The sequence below is a fragment of the Notolepis coatsorum genome, assembly GCF_963971535.1.
Source record: "Notolepis coatsorum genome assembly, chromosome: 13".
NCBI classification, from domain to species: domain Eukaryota; kingdom Metazoa; phylum Chordata; class Actinopteri; order Aulopiformes; family Paralepididae; genus Notolepis; species Notolepis coatsorum.
Genome location: NC_140177.1, coordinates 21089532 through 21114233, shown reverse-complemented (window position 1 = coordinate 21114233; position 24702 = coordinate 21089532). Strand labels below are relative to the sequence as shown.

At 43.7% G+C, this 24702-nt stretch overlaps 1 protein-coding gene across 1 annotated transcript in view; it reads right to left on the bottom strand.

Annotated features, from left to right (window-relative positions):
- The window catches only part of LOC311239287 (macrophage mannose receptor 1-like), a gene marked incomplete at both ends in the record, with an annotated part of 131548 nt that overhangs the window by 105830 nt on the left and 1016 nt on the right, over nt 1-24702 (bottom strand). Inside the window, 5 exons of the mRNA XM_084327594.1 lie at nt 11223-11464; nt 13012-13170; nt 16263-16428; nt 20224-20429; nt 21494-21501. Of these exons, the coding sequence (XP_084183720.1) occupies nt 11223-11464; nt 13012-13170; nt 16263-16428; nt 20224-20429; nt 21494-21501 (781 nt within the window). The remainder of the gene's footprint in view (nt 1-11222; nt 11465-13011; nt 13171-16262; nt 16429-20223; nt 20430-21493; nt 21502-24702) is intronic.

The following is a 24702-nucleotide window of genomic DNA, read 5'->3' as shown; positions in this document are numbered from 1 at the left end:
CGCTGGATCATCACCGCCTGGCTGACATCACTCAACGCACCTGTCCTGTCCTCACCGTTGCTGGTAACCACGTTGAGAGACTCCAGTTTTTTATTACCAGATCCCCTCTTGTCCCAGTAGTCCTGGGTCGGCCCTGGCTCGCGCTGCATGAGCCCCACATCGCCTGGTCCTCCGGCACCATCAGGGGGTGGAGCTCCTCCTGTCATGCCCAGCGTCTTCAGGCGGCGTCCAGTCCTTCGCCCCGGGGTTCCCCTTGTGTCCCTGTCTCCAGCCCCCTCACCGGGCCCCTGTCTCCGGCCCCCCTCGCCGGTTCCCTGTCCCTGTCTCCAGCCCCCCTCACCGGGTTCCTGTCCCCGTCTCCAGCCCCCCTCACCGGTCCTCTGTCCCCGTCCCCGGTCCCCCTTTCCGGGCCTCTGTCTCTGTCCCCCTCTCCAGTGCCCCTGATCACCGGCTTCCTTCGGTCCCATCCGGGCAAGCCGAGGCGGGGTAGGTCGCCGGGTGGCTCCCGTGGAGGGGGGGGTACTGATTACAGACTATTGTGATACTAATTAAAGTAGGCATCGGCCATTGATTGAGCCAACATGTGTGCAATATCCATGAACGACAAGTGTCCTTCATGTGAACGAGATAACTCAAATAGCTTTCATTCGAATCTTTTCAAATTTACGGTGGACATTTATGGGCTGTAGAGGAAGAAGCCTATTGATTTCGGTGATCCCATGACCTTTACTCTAGCGCCACCACCAGGCCAAGTGTTCAATTTTAGAATTGGTGTATCTTAAATACTTTAATTTAAATGTTATTATTATTTGCTGTGCACATTCATGACCCCTAGAGAAAAAGTCCTATTGATCCTTCCATCCAAGTGTATTTGACAAGAAGCTTTCACCCTCTAAATTGAAAGTATATCTAACGTTAGGTTATGGCTATAACCAAGTTCTGTGAGTATTGGTGACGCTCTGCGTCACTACTGCACTGTACCTCGCTCGTGCACGCGCACTGAATAAAAAATTCCACAATGTACCTTTACATCCCAACATCCGTCTGGCCACACCCCTATCAGCTTACCTACATAAGCAGGGGTGGGGCCACATACTCGCCTCCTTCCCAAGCTTTCACCACAAGATGAGATCAAGGGCCGCAGTGGCGTCTGACGCCGAGCGTCACCAATACTCACAGAACTTGGTTATAGCCATAACCTAACGCTCTGTATCGTATGGCTCCGCTCTGCGTCACTACTGCACAAGGGAGGCCGAGCGAGAGCTATCGGCCGACAAATGTACCCCGCTGAGGCCCCCCACAACCATCAGATCAGGGAGGACCGAGCCCCCCCCGACCCCCCCTAATGGAGGGCACCCCCCCTATTGGAGGATCACGGGAGGGCGACGGATCCGACCGTGCGAAGAGGCACTCAAGCAACTCAACGCACAGGGTGAGCAGACCGTGGCCTGACCCCACGACTACACACACGCACAACCCGCATGCCACCCGGGAACGAACGGAAGGAACAAGCTCGTTACTGCCCCCAGAATCACGGGGTCAAGAGCAAACCCAACCCCGTGGCAAGGCCGTAGCAGCGGAGCGCGAAGGAAGACCCAGACCCACTGAAGGGACTGGATCCCCTGGAAAACGGGGGCCCGGAGAGGTCAATGACGCCAGGCATCAAGACCCCACCAGGCGGTCACTTAGTGACACCGCCCCCCACATCGCCAGCGTATTCGGATAAGGCCTCTCCAAGAGCGGGCCCTTTCCCCCCAATAGCACACCGCCTGGTACACTGACCCTGCAGAACAGGCAGTCAGCATGGCCATAAGCACACAAAAAAGGTTAACCAACGGAAGCAGGCAGCGCACCGGGGAAACCAGGCAACTGGCTGTAACCTGAGCCTGGAGCACTGCGGACGAGACAGGCGCCAAAGGAGTCAGCTGAGAACAGCCCCCCTGGCGGAAGGGGCGTATGCTGGCGTTGTTGATCACCATGACAAAGCCTCCTTTAAAAAAAACCCACCCAGAGGGTTTGAGGCAGAGAAGGCTGACATGATTGGCAGACGTCATGAACGTGCAGGGGCACACTCAACCGGGTAACCCGGGAGTTGACTCTGCTCCAACACACCAGGGAACCAACCACCCTGTCGTTACCCTATGCGGTGGTCGTTCCTATAACCCCTCAAGAAAAAACTCAAAAACACACCTGCGGGCATACACCGGCTATACCGCAGTACAAGTGTTTCAGTTTTCAAAAAAGGGTTATTCCAGGCCTACGGGTCGACGAAACATTACTTCGGACCGGGCCCGGCGGCACGGGAAGCACAGGGTTACCAGAGGAGGTCCAAGACCACCCCAACAGCCCCCTCTTCTCCACGCGTGAGAGAGGAGCGAAAATAATGGAGAACCAGCCCTAAGCACACCGCACTTGGTATTCCCAGGCGGTCTCCCAACCAAGTACTAACCAGGACCGAACCTGCGTAGCGGCCGAGATCTGGCGAGATCGGGCGTGTACAGGTTGGCATGGCCGTAAGCCATTACGACAGTGCAGAGTACAATATGTACCCAACAAGGGTCTCCATAGCGCCTAACCCTGTGACACCCGGACCGACCTGGCATTTTTCCACCTGAAAAAAGTCCCTCAGGGTACCAGAACAGCAGATCTGCATCCCCGGCGGACAACGGGTTAACTGACCTGGACCAGCGTGACCAGACCAGTCCTGCGTCCTAATCACGCCGACATGCCCACTCCAGGAGAGTGGGTAGGTATGCGTGTCGATCTAAAACATGAAAAGAGGGCGCCACCCAGATGGTCCCCATTTAGACCGTGCTCAGTGGCCCACCCCAAGGGCGTGAGACCCCTCTACATATGTTCAGATCTATTCCGTTAACATCCCCCAGATATGAACGAGAATTCATCGAGACAACCTAGTAAACTGGCGCTCGGAAGAGACAAAACTCCATCCCAGTTGCCCTATAAAAACGCTGTTTTAACAAGCAACCAAGGCGCACTTAGCCCCTGTGTGATCCTGTAACAGAAACACACCGAGCCAGCACTATGTATGCGTCGAGACCCAAACACATCAATGGATAGTCTAGCAAGACACCAAACATTGTTCCTCCAAGTCGCCTGGGAGAACGACACGGAGCCGTCGTGCTTCATGTACCTTCCTCTTTTTATTCAAAAAAGAAAGAACACAGACTGACATGAATCCCTCGTGACGCAGGCTGAGGGTAAAATTTTTTTACATTTTTACATCCCACCACCCTCCCATAGGGAGGAGGTGGAAATCCCCAGAGAGACTTCCCACGCGAGCTGTATAGATTGAAAAGAATATATTGCAACATTGAGCCATGTAAAATTTTGGTTTAGGGCTCTCCGAGGAGGAGGCACTGAACCCATACACACTCAATAATCGAATTGAATCGAATACACACACAATAGAGCAGGACTCCTTTTTGGAGTTCTACTCACCTTGACAATCTGAGGAGGAAGCTCTGCACTCTGAGGAGGCTCCCTCACATGGAAGGAGAGTCCTAACTCACAGAAGGCCCGAGTAGGAGCTTCGTGAGGAGGAGCCCTGACCCCTCCCTGAAACAGATCCATCATATGGACCTGAACATCTCACGGAAGTCTTACCAACAGAGACGCGCACAGTGACGTACTCTGTGGCGGGGGAATTTCTGCGGTGCACACGCCCAATATTCCAGGGCATGGGACCAGGAACCCCCCCCCCCCCTCTTACCCTGTAACGTGCCGAACAGCAACGTGACAGGAACCTTGAAGGACAGGAGGTCTTAACCCCTGCCCATCAAAGAAGGGGAGGAAAGGATTACCAGTTCACCCCTTTACGACCCCACACCCATGATACGATGTAACGACAAAAAAAGAGTATGACACAGTCATAGTCAGCTACATGAAGCGTCTAACAGCTTCACACAGCTCATGTGCTAACCTGCTATCTGATTTTTACTAAGGAAAAAACACAGAATAGAGAGGGCCCCCTTAAGAGCCCCGGTACCAGACTTACACATGTGCTTCTGTGGCCAACCCAACCCAGTTGTAGATCACAAGATACACACAACCCTTTACCACCACAAAAAATGGCAATACACTCTACAGAAGAACGCCGTTTTTCATAATGAGAGAATACACAATTCTCGATTAGTATCGGCCACAGGCCTTGCTAAGCACATACGAAAAGTGACCAAACAATCTTTTCTTTTAGGAAAATACAGTTCCTCAAGCAGTTTTAGCACAACCCCAGCAATCAAGCTAAGGGTTACATCGTATCCCACCACACAGTGATATTGTAAACAACATGTCTGAGAGGAGGGTGAGGAAGTCCCCAGGGAACCGGGGGGAACACCCCTCCTACCTTACCCTTAATACGGCCAGTTGAACAGGTAAACCTGTTAATATGTGAACACACAGTTCATTGTCATTACAGGCTGAGAAAAGAATGCATTCTTCACTCATATGTCACTAAGCATAGCTTTATAGGTTAGTTTAACCCCCTTAGTTGTGAGTACACGGTACATGAACACACATGATGTTTCTCAACACAACAAACCAGATCATTTTTACATCTGTAACAAACAACCCGATTTGCATGGAGAAGCTAATACCAGTGACAAGACAATTCACACACAACTCGCGTCATATCCTAAATGTAGTGCAGCAACACTCGTTTTGGAAAACATCGTTATTTACAAAACATTTAGAAGGGAAAGAAAGAAGAAGTGTTCAAGGTCCGGTCGGGACCTTTCCTACCGTGAGCGCCGACCAAGCGAACTGCAGTCTCTAACAGGGCACCGATAGTCAACACAGCATCTGTGTTGACGACACGGGCAGCGCCGCTGCTCCATCCCGCCGCTACGGTTCTCCTTGTTGACGCAGTCCTCGCCGGCCGGGCTCCGGGTAGGTTCGACTAACATCCTCTGTCAAAGATGACGTCGTAGTCAGAGTGTTTAAAGCATGTTATAGTCACAGAACGTTCAACAGTGTAGCATTAAGCTAACAGCCGAACGGCTGATAGCCACAAGCTAACGTATACCAGCCTGGTAAACACAGCGAGCCAACGCCGCAGCTAACAGCTGCGCGGCTAACAGGTAGGCCACAACTAGCACGCAAGCTAAGCAGCTACACCTGAACCCATACACAAACGATATAACAAGCCACACTTCCGACAGGTCGCCGTCTGAAACCCTCCTCCCCTTTAAGAGAGAAGAGAAAAAGAGATGTCAACACAGTTTACAACGGTGATTTTACCAGACATCCGGCGGAGCCAGCACAAGTCCCATCTGGGCTGTAGCCGACTTGAACATGGATCTTCCGATAACGAACATCCATGCCCACATTTCCTCGTTAGGGTATACTCTCATTTGTATATGAAAGATGGGGCCTACACGGTGACAGAGAAGCATCCACTCGTCCACAGAATCCTGGGATCACCAGTTACTGGTCGTGGCCCACTAGTTGACTATAATGGGCTTCAAACCAAGATCCTCTGCCGTCGCCTAAAAGGCTGAACAGAAGGACCCTAATCTGGGGCCGGTTTTCGTAAACATTGTCAGCTAGCCCCCATAGCACTAACAGACAAGTGGTGCTCGCAAGCAAACATTACTCACCAAACCTGGAACCCACCGCTTCTCACAACAGTCGGTGCGTCCTACAGTCCAGCTGTGTTGCTGGAGGGTCTTACCCCATCCAGCCGCAGCAAGGAGGATTGTAGTTTGGAGGCATGTCAGCGGCGTGAACTCCTAATACGAAAAAACCGGTGGAGGTGTAGAATGATCATCATCTTCCAGACGCTCCAGTAACGAAGACAATATCGCCGTATTTTCTCGAAAATAGTGAGAGAGAAAATAAAGATATGATGTAATAATGCAGGACCTGCTCAGAGGTCTTTAATTGGCATTGGCTATTATCCACAACACACACACACACACCGGAACACACACGCATGCATTGTCTGTAGGATCGCTGATGCGATTCGTCTCTGCGATTAACCCATCCCGTCGTCCTTCCCCCCAAGGGCAGCCGGGAGCAGACAGGCGTCAACGTGAGCCGCGCCAGGGGACCAATCCAAGTGCTCCTGTCCGTCTTCGTCAAGGACGCCACAGTGTTAGCGATCTGTTGTTGTGCATGTTTTTCCATTGGGTTTATCTTATCGGGGGGAAACCCTTGCGAGCACGGGGAGAACATGCAAACTCCACACAGAAAGGCCTGGGAGATACCCCACCTGGGTACCTGGCATCATGGAAACCTGGTCCCCAAGCGGGAATCGAACCCTGGACCTTCTTGCTGTGAGGCGACAGTGTTAACCACTACACCACCGTGCCGCTATACACCACCGTGCCGCTATGATGATGACAGGGATGGGAATGGTCATGACAGGGGAAAGGAGTCAGATAGTGGCAGTATGGAGTGTGGTGCGGGGGGTGAGAGCGGGGGAGAAGGGTGGAGTAAGGTGGAGAAGAGGAGCAGGGACAGTGGGGGGAAGGGGCTTAAGAGGAAGAAGGGTAGGGGAGATAGCTCAAGTGGGTCAGATGGTGAGGGTAGAGGGGATGATAGTACAGAAGTGATTCATATAGGGGTTAGATTTGAGGGGGAGGGGGGAGTGAGGAAAATAGGGATGTTCGAGTTGCCCAAACTCGTAGATGAGCAATTAGGTGAGGTAAAGTTTGCAAGAGTTTTGGGAGATGGGAATCTGGCCATAGGGTGTGTAAGTGTAGAAAGGCTAGGAAGATGAGGAGCATTGGTGGAGTTAGTGTAAGTAAAGTAGTGAGAGTACGGGAGAAGAGGGGGTGGGGTGTAAGGGGGTGATAGCTGGGATACCGGTCGAGGTTAGCGTAGAGCAGCTGGTGGGAGATTTAAGGAGAAACGTGCGTAATAGGAAAGTTGAGAGTGCAGAAAGGATGAAGAGAGGAGCAGATAGGATAGAGACGGAGACAGTAGTGATTCAGTTTGAAGGTGAGGTTGTTCCTAGTGAGGTGTTTGTAGGGTATATGGTGTATAGGGTTAGGGAGTTTGTTCAGAGTCCACTGAGGTGTTATAGGTGCCAGGAGTTTGGGCATATAGCCATTACGTGTAGGAAGGAACAGAGGTGTGCAAGGTATGGCGGGGAACATGACTATGGGAAGTGTGGAGAGGGAGTGAAGCTGAAGTGTTGTAGTTGTGGTGGGGAGCATAGTGTAGCGTTTAGGGGTTGTGAGGTGATGAAAAGGGAGGTAGTGGTTCAGAGAGTGAGAAGGGAGGGTAAGTTGTCATATGCAGAGGCGGCTAGGAGGGTAGGACAGGGAAGTCAAGATAAAGTACAGGTTTAGAGAAGGGCAGTTGGCAGGAAGGGTAGGACAGGAGGATAGAGAGAGGGTGTGGGAGGAGAAGTTTAGTATTGTGGCCTTTGTGGCAGGAGTAGTTAATGCTACGGCGATAGTTAAGGGCAGAACGGAGCGGATAAAGATGATTGTTAGGGTAGCGGTTCAACACTTGGGCATGGAAGGTTTGAAATGGGAGGATGAGGTTAAGGAATTAGAGGAGGGGATTGTGAATATTCAGGAAGTCCAGAGTCAACCCAGTGGAGGCAAGGAGTGTATCATAGAGGGGGGCTCAGTCAGGGAGGAGCAGTGTTAGCTGCACTTCATGATGGGGAGGGGAAAATGGACACTGTAGGGGATTAAAGATTCCAGAAGATGGGGGTAAATGCCAATCATGGTGGCCGTGCACCGTAAAACACCAATAAGAAGAAGAAGAAGAAGAAGAAGAAGAAGAAGAAGAAGAAGAAGAAGAAGAAGAAGAAGAAGAAGAAGAAGAAGAAGAAGAAGAAGAAGAAGAAGAAGAAGAAGAAGAAGAAGAAGAAGAAGAAGAAGAAGAAGAAGGAGGAGGAGGAGGAGGAGGAGGAGGAGGAGGAGGAGGAGGAGGAGGAGGAGGAGGATGAGGAGGAGGAGGAGGAGGAGGAGGAGGAGGAGGAGAAGAAGAAGAAGAAGAAGAAGAAGAAGAAGAAGAAGAAGAAGAAGAAGAAGAAGAAGAAGAAGAGAAGAGAAGAAGAAGAAGAAGAAGAAGAAGAAGAAGAAGAAGAAGAAGAAGAAGAAGAAGAAGAAGAAGAAGAAGAAGAAGAAGAAGAAGAAGAAGAAGAAGAAGAAGAAGAAGAAGAAGAAGAAGTGTATGCATCTGGGTAGGCATCACAACAGTGTTCACTGTGCCTTTAAGACGGCACGGTGGTCTTACGACAGGGCTGTGAAATACCGTCAATCGTCAGTTGGGTTGGTGTGCTGTTGTGCACTGGTTGAGCATGAAATAAAACGTCTAACCTTACGTCGTAGTCCGGTGCGTTTTTTGGAAACATTATAGTAAATTTATTACATGGCGTTTTAACATTCGCCAAAATGCTTGATTGTGATTGGTCAATAGCTCTCCGTTACCCCTAGCAGCGGTCAATTATTTCTCGATAACTGACCACTGCTATGGGCAACAAGCAATAATGGCCGCTGTTATGGGCAACAGAGCGCTATTGACCAATCACAATCAAGCATTTTGATCGCAGTCACGAAAGCTATAACCTCGTTCCCAGCTTTATCTCGCACAGCTGCGCACTACATCAGGTTCAATCACGTCCACACCTGCCGATGACAGAGGAGCCACAGAACAACTGCGTCTGCATTTGATCTCGTCTTGTCGATGGTGTAAAATGAATTAGGCATATTGTTAGTAAGTTAGCCATGTAATAAGCGGGATAATGTATAGCTATACTCGGTCATTGGAACACTCGGTCACTCGGTGTTCCAGAACTCTGTGTCGGTCAATTATTTTGCGACAATGACCTCGTAGCTATACATTATCCCTTACATAACAGATACACCTAGCTAACATGGGGCTGGCTGCTTTGAGCACACGCGCACACACGGCTAACGTTAGCTAGCAAGCAGCTAACTAGAACGCATTTGGCGAGTCCAATGGCCTAATTTCCTCCCCTGTCGATTTCACACTGAAATGAAAAAATATTTCATCAACTAAAATATTTCATCAACTAAAATATACAGTACGTCACACCCCGTGCCTCTCCCTGCCGTCTGCAAGTGGCTAATCTTGAGTTGCCGACCCCCCCAGTAAGCTAACCATGGATAAATCCAAAAAAAGGAAAGTCTGAGGTAAATAGAGGGTTTAATTCAGCGTGGACAGATTAATTTGCTTTCACGACTAATGATGCAGGCTTACCTGCTGTATGCCTGATATGTGGTGCGAAATTTGCGAACAATGAAAAATTTACTTTTTATTTGATAGATTTTCCACAAATAAGGGAAGGACTCAAATAGAGCTGCATAGTTCATGGTTTTATTTCAAAGTAGGTCTACATATGCCAGTGTTTTTTCTCCTTTTCTGTGTTTTATTTCAAAGTAGGTCTACACATGGTAGTCTTTTTTCAAAGTGGACTACTTTTTATTTTATAAATGTTCCACAAATAAGGGAAGGACTCAAATATACCTGAATAGTTCAGGGTTTTATTTCAAAGTCGGTCTACAGACACCAGTGTTTTGTCTCCTCTTCTGTGTTTTATTTAAAAATAGGTCTACACAGCCAGTATTTTTTCTCCTCTTCAAAAGAGTTTGAGGTTTCCCTTTGTTATAACAGGTAAAAACAGCAATAAAAAGTCAAAATTCTTCTTTTTGTTGCTTTATAATTCCATTAATGCAACAAACTGTGTGCTATAGCCTAAGTCAGTGGTTCTCAACCTTTTTACACCAAGTACCACCTGAGAACGTAGCTGGCTCTCCAAGTACCACCATATGACCGACGTTAAAATACAGTCTATTCAGCTATGCACAGTTCACACAGGAGGCAAATGTATTCCTAATAGCATTATTTATTATTAACTTTTGTCAGACACAGCCACAATGTACAAAGGGGTAGCACTAGAACTAGCAAACTCTTCCACACAACTCATACAATGCAAGGGGCATTGAGAACATAATAACTAACATTCTCACATAGCAAGTGAGAAAATTAAGAACAACTGTATTTCAGCAAATGTACTTAATTCTCTCTCGCTCTCACACAGCAAGCAATTGTCCTTCATTCTCTCTCTCTATCACACTCACACACACACACACACACACACACACACAGACACACACACACACGCACGCACACACACAGCATGTTGTTGTCCATTGACAACTCACATAAGCAGGGCCGGACTGGGGAAATAATTCAGGCTGGGAAATATAGTGTGAAATATAGCCCCAGTCAGGCCACTTTCTAAGTGGGGGTCCCCCACCAGGAATTATTTTGTTACAAAGACTTAATTTCCTGCATTCTGGTGCAGGATCTTTTTTAAATGTAGCCTTTAAATGCCAGTGTTTGTGATGGCATCACAAATTATTGTTAAAAAAACACACAAAAAGTAAAATATTTTCAATATATCAAATGCAAAGTTGTTAACAGAATTCGGCTATAGGGCGACAATAATGTGGTCAAGAGGCATGGTTTCTATCTTGAGCCTTAACTGGCGTGGTTTATTTATTCACATGAAGAGCAGCAGTAACATACAGGTCTCCTCTCTCTGAGAGGCTTGGGGGGAGAGAAAGAAGTGGGAGGAGACATATCTATTTATACTCGCCACCTGGTAGTACTCCTGAGTGTCTCCGCCTAGAGCGCCCTCTAGTGGAAACAGCTGTATATGCAGATAGACAGTTACTAGTGTAAACAGTTATATATATGCAGTTATATATAGAATGTTGAATGTTGATTCTATTATATGTTATTTGCACATCGTTGCGGGCAAGACCACCCGCATTTCATTGTATACTTGTATGCCGTGACAAATAAATCTCTTGACTTGACTTGACTTAGACAGTTACTAACAATCCTACACAGAACCTCTGCCTTCAACAAAAGTACATTTTTCTGGGGGGGATTATTACAGGCTAGGCATGTGTCAATGATTAGCAACAACACAGATTTTGATGGATTTTTTGTTTTTTGTAATGTCAGATTTAACAACAACTCTTTTTCAGAATATTTCAGAGTATTTAATTTTTTATCTGACATTACAAAAAATCTAAAAATAAAAATGGTTATGATCAGGGCTGAAGTTGAATAAAAGATTTATGACTGTTTAGACTGCAATACTCTCTGTCACAGTGATCTCCTGGTGGTTCCCCACCTAGGTTATCTAACTATCGCGCCGCGCAACTAGAAACACTGGCCTGGCCTGCTTCTAAGTTCAGTGGCCTGACTTCCTCAGAATTATCTTCCTCTGCGTTCTCTATCAGTTTATTGGTGTCCACCATGTCGGAACGGGAGCGATCCTTCTCAAGGAAGAGCGGGTTTTCAAAGCTGTTCACGATCATGGGAGAGGGACGACCAGACCTCTTGTAGAGGAAGCGGGCAGTGACTGCTAGCACTGAGAGAACAGCCATGACCAGAACCACTGTCACAGCTGTGTGGACACGGTGCTGGGGCTTCATGGTCCTGGATGCTGCACAATCACAAGAACAATAATGTCAGGAAACGCTGGTCGCTCATAGGAATTACATTGCAATATTATCAAGGGAAACAGCACCTTGACACTTTGAATTTGTATCAATTCGTTTTAGGAATTAGGAATCTTAACAAGTCATTTAGGGAAGCTGATTGAGAAAGGTAGTTGCCTTTACCCCACAATATAACATGTGCCTGAAGAAAATTACAAATTTCAAAGTAGTCCTTAAAAATAGGAATGGCTATTTCCCTCTAGATAGAGGCATTGAATGTTGGTGATACACTTTTGGGTAATGTTATTGGGCAAAGTTGGATAAGCAGACGTCTCAATACGTTGTACTAAATGCATGGCAACATCTCAACATCTCAACATCTCAACCTCTCAACATCTCAACCTCTCAACATATCAAACTCTCAACCTCTAAACTTCTCAATCTCTCAACATCTCAACATATCAAACTCTCAACCTCTAAACGTCTCAATCTCTCAACATCTCAAACTCTCAACCTCTCAACATCTCAACCTCTCACTCAACATCTAAACAGCTCAACATCTCAACCTTTCAACATCTCAACATCTCAAACTCTCAACCTCTCAACTTCTCAACATCTCAACATCTTAACTTCTCAACATCTCAACATCTCAACGTCTTAACATCTCAACATCTCAACCTCTCATTGCCCAGATGAATTCCAGTGTATATTCTTCCTTCTGTCTCACTCACTTCCTGTTGGAAAGCACATTGTACCCATCATGTTGCCCAAACACTTGCTCAGTGTATCACCACCTTGTAGCCTACAGTATGTGCAAATATAGAGGAAACCGTGGCAAAAAGAAGAAATCATTTGAATTGAGTTACTATATAATCCAAAATCCTAGGACGTAAATCTACAGCATCATGATTAGGAGGATTGGGGGAATTACAGGAGAGATTGCTCTGCACAATCACGCTGCACGCTTGTGTGTCTTTGTACTGTATATTATCAACTGATCAAATATGCTAAACTGTTCCCAATTCAATGGAATTGCCTATTAGTCTGTAGCATATATCAATGAGGTTATTTGTGAGAACATATTGTTTTAGCTTATCAATACCTACAAATGCACTGATAAAACATATGGTACAACTGTAATTGATTTGGCAACAAAGAACAGGGTTTTCTAAATACAAGCCACTCACGTGCAATAAACTCATTGCATGTTTCCAAACACACTTCATTTTGATAATCTAAACTCTAGATATTAATACTTTACAATCAAATTGGTTTCATGAATGAGGCCCATTGATCTTGGCATGTATATCATTATTTTGCACTCGTATTGGCTATGACTAGAAAAATATATGGAACTTACCAGATGTTGGTGAGACGGGCTTCGGTATCACTGCTGGAAAAGACCATCAGATAAATCATCAGCCATAAGGAATATAACCATGTGATCATATTGATAACTTCTGTATCAATTCTTTCTGCAAAAATGTATTCCATTACAGCATCTCTAGACTATAGGTACGGCCACCTTGTGGAAGTGGTCTGCTGGTCTCACCTTTGGCTGTTCTACAGATGTATGGCCTCGTACTCCATATATATGTCGAAGACCATTTCCCATCTGAGGTCTGCATGCGACCATAGCTGCTGGCTTGAGCATACTCGTCCCTCCAGTTACTGTAGTCCATGGCCGACGTGTCCCGCCACAACCAATTCCCTAGGGACAAACAGAACAATGTTTACTATCATTTATTTATTCACTCATTCAAATTAAACATGTATGTATAACAAGGGTAGTCGCATAACATTAACGTACATTTTTCAAGTAAGCCCCGAGCAACGAGACAGACAATATATATAGTCAACAAAATGTTTCACATAAAAACATAGCTTGAAGTGAACATGGAAGTGAGAGATAAAGAGAGAAGCAGAAGCTCTATATTAACTAAACCATGAGCTCTCCATGGGTGCTACCACTTGGTCGTATCAATTCCTGTGAGACAACACAGCTTCAGATCTTTTTATTAATGTACATTCAAAGACCATTACAGAATAAATGCATATTGTTATACAATTACAATTGACAATTTAGTCATTTACCTGACACTTTTATCCAAAGTGACTTACAGATTGTGAACAACAAGTCACCAGGAGGGGTACACATTGTTTGTCAATGCTTGAGTTGAGTGCATAGTAGTAGTAGTATAGACATATTAGCAAGATATGTAGTAGTATACGAATAGTAGCATAGTATTAGGGTACATAATAGTAAATAGTTTTTAGTGTCATTCTTATGCATTCTATTTTATAGTGTACATGGTTGTTCTGTATGTAAAGAGCATTAAATATTTGGTCCATCAATCCCGTTTTTTGTGAAGACATGCAGTATCCCAGTATACTGTAAGTTTACCTTTGCGGGTTTTGAACAAGCCTATCGAGAAAGAGCTGTATTGATCTTTATAGTTTTGTATTTCCTCTTCAATGAACTTTTGCTCAAGTGGATCTTCAATGCTGACCAGAGATGCATCTACACAAAAACACACACACACACACACACACACACACACACACACACACACACACACACACACACACACACACACACACACACACACACACACACACACACACACACACACACACACACACACACACACACACACACACACACACACACACACACACACACACACACACACACACACACACAGTTAATTACTACTAATTGCAAATGAATACATTACATATGCATTTTGCCATTAAACATATAGTTTAAATTAGGAAAAATAATACAATGAACTACAGTATGTTCAGAGTAACAACATTTTGTCAGATGGAATTTGATTGGATTTACATACCATGTCTTAGACAACTAGAAGCTGCATCTGGCCAAGAAAGATACTCTGTGAGGAAGAGGTAACAATGACCTCTAAATGGCATCCAGGCAACATTATCTCGAGAACGATCTGTAACCACCTCTTCAGGGCAAACTCCTGGGTATTGGGTTGACATAGATGGTGGGACATCTGTGGGTTGAAGAGATTAAGATACAAGGTTTGGGTTTCGCTGATTGGATGATTAGAGAGTTACTCCTGTTTACGATACATACAATCCAGTTTACTGACTATCTAACTAGTAATAACCTCCACAAATCCTTGTTGGAGGGGATCTCTCATTTAAATTATTCCATTTTTTCCTATTAAAGGTGCTGGAAGTGGTATTCCTTTGTTAAAATAAGTGTTCCCACTTTATCCAATCAGGAGGGAGAACCCTAGATATTTTTACTTATTTCAAGAAATCTTACCAAGCCAAATCTTTTTACTGCACTGGTAGATTGTTTTACTTGTTTCAACGACACATTTGCTTAAAACTTGTTTTTATTTCTTATTTATTTCTTATTTTTGCAGTGTGGAGTTCTCTCTCCTGATTGGATAAAGTGGGAAGGGATACCATAAAATGTATTTTCTGTTTACTGCAGAGCGGAGGGACTGGGAGACCCATGTTACTGACCCGACACTCTATATCAGTGATGGCTGTCTGAGCGTACAGCTATTACTTTAACATGTAGACCAATTATTAAAAACAGAAAAACTAAAACAAAAACACTGTGCCCATTAAATGGGTAAAGACCATTGAGACATGTAGTGTGATTTGGGGCTCTACAAATTAATCTGACTTGATAGGTGCTGTAATCTTGGGTCGGTAGGATATAACCCAGATAATCATATTTAGCTCTGGTTCACAAGCCTTCCCTCTCATTAGGCCTACTACAATTCCACCAATCAGGCAGGGGTGTAAAGTACTTGAGTAATTGTACTTCGTTACAATACTTAAGTACTGTTTTTGGGTATTTGTACTTTACTCAAGTATTATTAGGTTTGTATACTTCTACATTTACTCAATTATATTTCAGAGAAAAAAACATAATTTGTAGTCCTTAAATTTAAAATGCAGACCTACAAAGTACAAATCTCGCAGGTCCAACCATTTTAATTAGTATATTTGTTTCTCTGGCCAAACTAGCGTTAACATTATTAATCCTGCAGCCGCCCTTTATTTAAATGGTGTTTGATACATTGTTGCCTGTGGCTACGTTTGTACTGCATTTAAAATGTTCATATGTTCATGTCTATGTAGTTTGTCAAATTGTTATTTATGGTCATGTTTTGTATTGCTTGTCTGTCTGAGACCAAGGACCACAATGGAAATAAGTATTGACTTTTTTGTGTAGCATCCTTGACGTTTTTCTGGAATCTTGTATTTAAAAAAAAATCAAATCAAATCAAATCAAATCAAAAACAGCCAATCAATTCCCCATCAATGGAAAATGAACCCGCCCATACCCATGCTGATTGGTCCTTGTGCAAGACTAGAAAGCGGGGATCTTTGACACCTGCTATCGGAAGAATAGACAGTCAGAGTGACAAGCTACAGAAGATGGCCACAAACGATAGTACTAGTGATGAAGAGGCCGAAACGGAACATTTCATTGCCCCGGAATAAAAAAAAACTTTTTTACTTTACATTTTTAGTACTTAAGTACATTTAAAAATAGAAACTTTTTTACTTTTACTCAAGTGTGTTTTTAGCCAGATACTCTGACTTTTACTTGAGTACGATTTTGAGACGGTACCCATACTTTCACTTAAGTATAATTTTTGGGTACTTTTTACACCCGTGCAATTAGGTAATAATAATACTATATTCTGGCGTTCCTAATCACATGAACTCCATCGAATATAAACGCTGACATTTAAAATGACTGATCTATTCATTCATTTGAAATGATGCAACTGCCTATCATGTTACCTGTGGACTGCATACAGATACTGTTAATGGTCTTATTGCAGAAAGCAGTTTTCCACCCTCCGTCCACATCAATATACACACATGGCCGGTCACTACTTGGCTCATTCCTTCCCCATTTGGAAATACTCAGATGCCAGCCATCGATGAACCTGAAGTAACCTTCAGTCTGGAAAGAGATATAGGGTGTGAAACATTACACTACTAGAGATATAGGGTGTGATACATTTACACTACTAGAGATATAGGGTGTGATACATTTACACTACTAGAGATATAGGGTGTGAAACATTAACACTACTAGAGATATAGGGTGTGAAACATTACACTACTAGAGATATAGGGTGTGATACATTTACACTACTAGAGATATAGGGTGTGAAACATTACACTACTAGAGATATATGGTGTGATACATTTACACTACTATAGATATAGGGTGTGAAACATTAACACTACTAGAGATAATGGTGTGAAACATTCACACTACTAGAGATATAGGGTGTGAGGCATTCACACTACTAGATATATAGGATGTGGAACATTAACACTACTAGAGATAATGGTGTGAGACATTCACACTACTAGAGATATAGGGTGTGAGGCATTCACACTACTAGATATATAGGATGTGGAACATTAACACTACTAGAGATAATGGTGTGAGACATTCACACTACTAGAGATATAGGATGTGGAACATTAACACTACTAGAGATAATGGTGTGAGACATTCACACTACTAGAGATATAGAGCGTGAAACATTATACTACTAGATATATAGGGTGTGAGCCATTTACACTACTAGATATATAGGATGTGGAACATTAACACTACTCGAGATAATGGTGTGAGACATTCACACTACTAGAGATATAGGGTGTGAAACAATAACACTACTAGAGATATAGGGTGTGAAACATTAACACTACTAGATATATAGGGTGCGAAACATTAACACTACTAGAGATATATGGTGTGAAACATTACCACTACTAGAGATATAGGGTGTGATACATTTACACTACTAGAGATATAGGGTGTGAAACATTAACACTACTAGAGATAATGGTGTGAGACATTCACACTACTAGAGATATAGGGTGTGAAACAATAACACTACTAGAGATATAGGGTGTGAAACATTAACACTACTAGATATATAGGGTGTGAAACATTAACACTACTAGAGATATAGGGTGTGAAACATTACCACTACTAGAGATATAGGGTGTGAAACATTAACACTACTAGAGATATAGGGTGTGAGGCATTCACACTACTAGAGATATAGAGCGTGAAACATTATACTACTAGATATATAGGGTGTGAGCCATTTACACTACTAGATATATAGGATGTGGAACATTAACACTACTAGATATATAGGGTGTGAGGCATTCACACTACTAGAGATATAGAGTGTGAAACATTATACTACTAGATATATAGGGTGTGAGACATTGACACTACTAGAGATATAGGGTGTGAATTAGGCTTGTCTCCCTGCCCTTTCTCCCCTAATCACCTCCATCGTAAACTCCTCTCTGACCACTGGCCTATTTCCCCCCGCCCTCAAAATTGCTTCTGTCACCCCCTTACTAAAAAAACCCGGTCTCAACCCTGAAACCCTTGATAATTTCCGCCCCATTTCCAACCTCCCCTTCCTCTAAAAAATAATTGAGCGAGCCATTGCCTCCCAATTAAAATCCTACCTCGACAACAATAACCTTTATGATACATTTCAATCCGGATTCCGCACCAAACACAGCACCGAAACTGCTCTTCTAAAGGTCACCAACGACATACTCCTCTCTGCCGACTCTGGTTCCCTCTCCATCCTCATTCTCCTAGACCTCAGCGCTGCTTTTGACACCATCAGTCACCCCATCCTCATCACTCGTCTCCAGTCCTCCGTTGGCATCTCCGGAATCCCCCTCACCTTGCTCCAATCATACCTCTCACACAGGCACCAATTCATCTCTATCAACAACTGCAAATCCCCCACTGCCCCCATCACTCATGGTGTCGCCCAAGGCTCAGTACTTGGTCCCCTGCTCTTCATCCTCTACATCCTTCCACTTGGTCTGATTCTCCGCCAACATGGCCTCCGTTTTCACTGTTATGCAGACGACACTCAGCTCTACCTCTCCACCAAGACTATCACTCCAGCCACTCTCTCAACCCTCACCACCTGCCTCACAGACATCAAAACATGGATGCAAAATTACTTTCTCAAATTAAACTGCAATAATTCAGAAATCATCATTATCGGTCCAAAATCCCTCACCAGCCACACCCAGGATTTCACCCTAAATATTGATGGTTCCATTGTCACCCCCTCCACTCACGTCCGTAACCTTGGCATCATCCTGGACTCCACCCTTTCTTTCCTCCCCCATGTGAACCACATAACCAAATCGGCCTTCTATCACCTCCGGAACATTGCTCGTCTCCGCCCCTCCCTATCACTCTCCGCTGCTGAAACACTGGTTCATGCATTCATATCATCAAGACTAGATTACTGCAACAGCATCCTCTACGGCTCACCAAACACTATCCTCAATAAACTCCAATATGTCCAAAACTCTGCTGCCCGCATGCTCACCTCCACCTGTCGCTCTGATCACATCACCCCTGTCCTCCACGACCTCCACTGGCTTCCAATCAAATACAGGATACATTTTAAAATACTACTCATCACATTTAAAGCCCTCAGCAACCTTGCCCATCCCTACCTGTCTGACCTCCTCCACCGTCACACGCCCAGATGCCGTCTGCAGATGCCAACCTCCTAACACCTCCAACGACCAAGCTCCGGACCTGGGGCGACAGGGCCTTTGCTGCTGCTGCCCCCTCCCTCTGGAATGCCCTCCCCAGCCATATCCGTGATGCAAACACTCTGACATCTTTTAAATCAGCCCTCAAAACTCACCTTTTCAATCTTGCTTTTGACCTCTAATTCTGTCGGTTTTATTTGATTTGTTTCTATGTATTATTTTGTTTTGTTTTGTTCTGTTTTTTGTTTTGCCATAGTTTGTCTCTCCTGCCCATGTAAAGCGTCTTTGAGCACCTGGAAAAGCGCTATATAAGATAGATGCATTATTATTATCATTATTATTATTACTAGAGATATAGGGTGTGAGACATTAACACTACTAGAGATATAGGGTGTGAGACATTAACACTACTAGATATATAGGGTGTGAACTGTGAAACATGAACTTATATAGGGTGTGAAACATCAACTTAATTGAAGCTTGTTTTTCAGTTTGTTTTTCCCTTTTTTCCCTAAATACCTTGAATGTAATCCCCTGATGTTTGTACAGTGACTTCATATTTAAATAGGTCAATTAACTTTAAATTAAATTAATTCAAGAAGATTTTCTTTCAAATTTGAATATTGTAAAACTTGGTATGAAACCAACCGACAAGTTCATGAGAAGAGATGTTCTATTTCTGTGTTCTGTCAGCAAGCAAACAAACAAACAGTGATTTCTGTTTTAAATCTTTGAATATTTTCAGTTGAAATTGAATCAACTGCACTCTATATACACACATCTTTGTTGACAAGATGTATGGTGAACGCATTGAAGTTGTTCATAAACAAACCCCCAATACCTTCTTATCTCTTTATCTGACATCTCTGAAGTTGACTTGTACTGAATTGACTTATTTATCCTGATAGTATACTTGTGTAGCTTACTAGCTTGACTTTTCCCAGTATGTTTTTGATTTGTTTTATACTGTGTCTCTGGTGTATGCAAAATGTTAGCCATCGGTAATTTGGAAATTCCTATTGATACATTTACAAATACATCCTAAATACATTATTTAGGAGCTTCTGCGATTTACATGAATTACATAATCTAAATACTTGTGCACGTTTCTTTGATCTCCCTTGAACATATCCAAGAGAAGTGTAGCTGTGTGTACAGTTGTGATGAGCTACTGGTGCAGTACCTCGTTCTTGTTGAGGCCGATCCATAACGGCGTCTGGAGATTGAGCGCCTGAAGCTCAGCATAGGCCTGTGACCAGTCGCTCCTCAGACTTGCCAGTTGGGCGCCGTTTTCCTCACATTGTTTCCTGCCGTCTTTCCAGGTCAGATTCTGAGTGAGAACCTTGAAGGAGTCATTACCCAGCTTAACGTAGGTCTCAGGGTTTGGTTCTGGAGAGATTTGGAATTTTGTGTCTGTTGAGGGAAGAGAGAAATATCAGATGGGAGGTGTTTCAGTTCTTCATTTGAATCTATGGTAAATGGACTGTGTTTATATAGCCCTTTTGCAAGTCCAACAACCACTCAAAGTGCTTTAAATGTTTTCAAAATGCTTCAGAAAGTGCTTGTGCCTCACCACGCCAATCAGCTAGTCTGGAGCAGTTAGGGTACATTTCCTCAGACCTCTTTAGGCAGAGCCTGAGGTGGCCAGCAATATAAACCCATCCCCCACTCAACTCCAACCCACACAACAAGATTCAAGATTCAAGATTCAATCGTTTTATTTCAACAGACCAAAACAAAAGTTCAAAACCATGTGGCATTACACATACCTTTAATAGAATGTATTTACATTAGAAATGCTTAAATTCCAGAGAAAAGCCATTGACAAGACAAGACAAGCATTGTTTACAGGCTGACCGTGACATTGAACATGTGGATGCTCTAAAACAAGCTAATATAAAACTTAGAACTCAATACTGATAACTGATAATACATTTTTTGTTATGGCCAATTACCTATTTCTACTGATATCAATATGATTTGGTCAATGTTGATACTGAAAGTGATAAGATATGAAAACACTGTAAATGGAAAATAATCTCTTTATTTCTGTTTATTGCAAACCCGTTCATCTGTGTGGCAAATAAAATAAAAACGGCCTCCATTTATTCACATCTGTCCTCATCGTATCAATGCCAATAAACTAAATAATTATAATTGGCTGACACCAATATGTTGGCCAATATATCTGCACAGTTTTTCTCATTGGACTGATGCCTGGCTATGATTGATACCATTATGCCGTTAACGTTCTCATCAGTAAGTTTAGAAATATACTGGTACCCATTGCTGTGTTGTTGCTTTGGTCTTAGTAGGTACAACTTCAGCTAGTTCCCCAATGCAAGAAATACTCACCAACTTTCCGCTGACAGACATATTCAATGGTGTCGTTGCATGACTTCGTCACCCATTTCCCTATCCCCATGGAAGGACTGATGCTCATTGCAACACACTTTTCTTCCTGGTCAGAGATAGAAGGGGAGTGATTACGGCAGTAATCTTGTTAAAGGGAAAGAGCTAATCAACTTTTAAAGGTTCAAGGAGTTTTTGATTTAGGAATCAGTGATAATTTCCCAATAGCCTGAATCAGGAATACTAAGCTAAAGAAAACAAAATCACACAATATTATAAAAAGAAATCTAAAACATTTCAATGATCAAGCTTTCCTATTTGATCTACTCAATAGTGACATCTCATATTCTGAAATTCCGGGTATAGAATTGGCCTTAGACTTCTTCAGTAAAACTCTCCTATCAATCATTGATAAACACGCACCATTTAAGAAACTCAGAGTGAAGGATAGATCAACTCCTTAATTGGGTTACACCTGAGCTATCATTGCTATTCAAAGAAAGGAATAGAGCCTGGACACGTGTATGCTTTTACCAACGCGTTCGTGTTTCCGGGTTCCCGTTTTGCGCTGTGATTGGCCAGGTCATGTGACATGTGCGCCAATCGTGGGACGCCAAGTTCTGCGCCTATTTCCGGGTCGAACAGCCTGCAAACGACCTAACGCCTAGTTTATCACTGGTTAAGCTTAGGCGACTCTTTCAAAGTTGGTTAAGGTTAGAGTTTGGAATCAGGGCAGGCGTTCTATCACCCTGCTCTAAGACAAACTCTAACCTTAACCAACTTCGAAAGAGTGTAGAAACTTGCGGTCCTTGCGGCGTACATGTCACATGACCTGGCCAATCAGAGACGCGGAAACACGAACGCGTTGGTAAAAGCATTCAGGCAGCCTGGACTCTAGCCAGACGCTCTGGGGATCCATCCCATTGGCTATCTTTTAGACAGATTAGAAACAAATGTACATCATCTGTCAAAAATGCTAAATCAAGCTATTATTTAGAATTAATCACAAGTTCATACTCTGACCCAACAACATTTTGGAAAGCAGTAAATTCAAATAAAACCAAGACTACCATTTCCCTGCCTATAGAGGTCAAATATAATGACTGTTTGATAACAGAAGGTGAAGAGATTTGCTTAGCCTTCAATAGCCATTTTGCCCAAGCTGGACTGTTGTTTAATGAAGTAGACTGTGAGCATGATTGTGAAGAGCCTCCTCCTGGTGTCTGCTATGAAATGAAGGGCCTGCCACCACATTTTTCTTTGAGCCTATTACCGGATGCCGTTTTTAATATGTTGGTGTCTATTGATACAAAAAAGTCGACTGGGAAGGACAACTTGGACCCTTACTTTCTTAAATTAGCTGCTCATGTAATCACAGAGCAAATAACCTAAAATTAGATTAGGTCCATTATCCCTTACCTGCCCTCATCCCCCTTTTTTCCCTACTTCCCTAGCCCTATTTTTTGTTTGATCTATTATTATTATTATTATTATTATTATTATTATTATTATTATTATTATTATTATTATTATTATTATTATTATTATTATTATTATTATTATTATTTTATTATTATTATTATTATTATTATTATTATTATTATTATTATTATTATTATTATTATTATTATTAGTGTGGGTGACCTGGCGAAGCCAGGTTGCCACCCACACTATACATATCCATACTCTTTTTATTAGTGTGGGTGACCTGGCGAAGCCAGGTTGCCACCCACACTATACATATCCATACTCTTTTTATTAGTGTGGGTGACCTGGCGAAGCCAGGTTGCCACCCACACTATACATATCCATACTCTTTTTATTAGTGTGGGTGACCTGGCGAAGCCAGGTTGCCACCCACACTATACATATCCATACTCTTTTTATTAGTGTGGGTGACCTGGCGAAGCCAGGTTGCCACCCACACTATACATATCCATACTCTTTTTATTAGTGTGGGTGACCTGGCGAAGCCAGGTTGCCACCCACACTATACATATCCATACTCTTTTTATTATTTATTTATTTATTCCACCGATTTTGCAAACACTTTGCAACACGTAAGCGTTCGCGCCCCATACACGTGAAAGGTATCAAAACGAGCGGCTTGCCTATGGCAACACCGGTCTCCGAACTCGTAAAGTTTCACCGCACCGTCTGGCTACGAATCGACTTTAAACGGTAAAATATCGGTCCCATTGGGAATGCATTGCATTTTAGAGTGTAGCAGCTGAAATAATCTTTTTCCCCCTACCTTGGGTGAATTGCGAGTGTGATCTCAATTTTGGACGTAGAAATAAAACAAACACATCAAAACGATGACACGGCTGTCAACCCGCTCACAAAAGAAAAATAAATGGAATTGGACATTTCTATCTCAACTGACGACCATTTGTTTGAAGGTTCTCCTCCCCATTGACCGCCATGCAATCGCACTCTAGAAATCACATTTTTCACACTATTTTTTAGCCTTCTGTTCCGATCGCCGAAGGAGTGCCACAATATCGCACGAATGTCACAATATCGCGCACAACCCTTCGCCTACTCGTTGTAGTGCTCATGTGCGCGTCACAACGCTTCATCTCTTATAGTTTTCTTTTAATCAATGTGACAATGCAGTCATGCATCTGCCTCCATAGAAATATGCAAGTCATAGTGATTGCTTCACCTGTGTGGCTCATGGCTCACTCATGATTGGTTCAGCTGTGTGGCTCGTGGCTGAGCTGCCAATGACATCATCCACTTAACCCATCATTGGCCATCACTGTGTTGCAGTACTGAATTGCTGACAGCGCCCTCTGTCTTGTGGGTTGTGTCATTGTACTCAGTAGGGATATCCTCTTTCATTTTTCATTGGTCCATGTTGACCCCCTTTCATTGGTCGATGTTGACCACTCCCCCGATCCTTAGACCACGCCCCCTTAGGCCACACCCCCTCAGTGTATCTCTTGAACCGTTTGTCGTAGAGACTTGCGGATTGTGCCATTAGTCGATGTTGACCACCTTTCATTGGTCGATGTTGACCACTCCCCCTGTTGACCACCTTTCATTGGTCGATGTTGACCACTCCCCCGATCCTTAGGCCGCGCCCCCTTAGGCCACACCCCCTCAGTGTATCTCTTGAACCGTTTGTCGTAGAGACTTGGGGATTGTGCCATTGGTCGATGTTGACCACCTTTCATTGGTCGATGTTGACCACTCCCCCGATCCTTAGACCACGCCCCCTTAGGCCACACCCCCTCAGTGTATCTCTTGAACTGTTTGTCGTAGAGACTTGCGGATTGTGCCATTGGTCGATGTTGATCGGAAA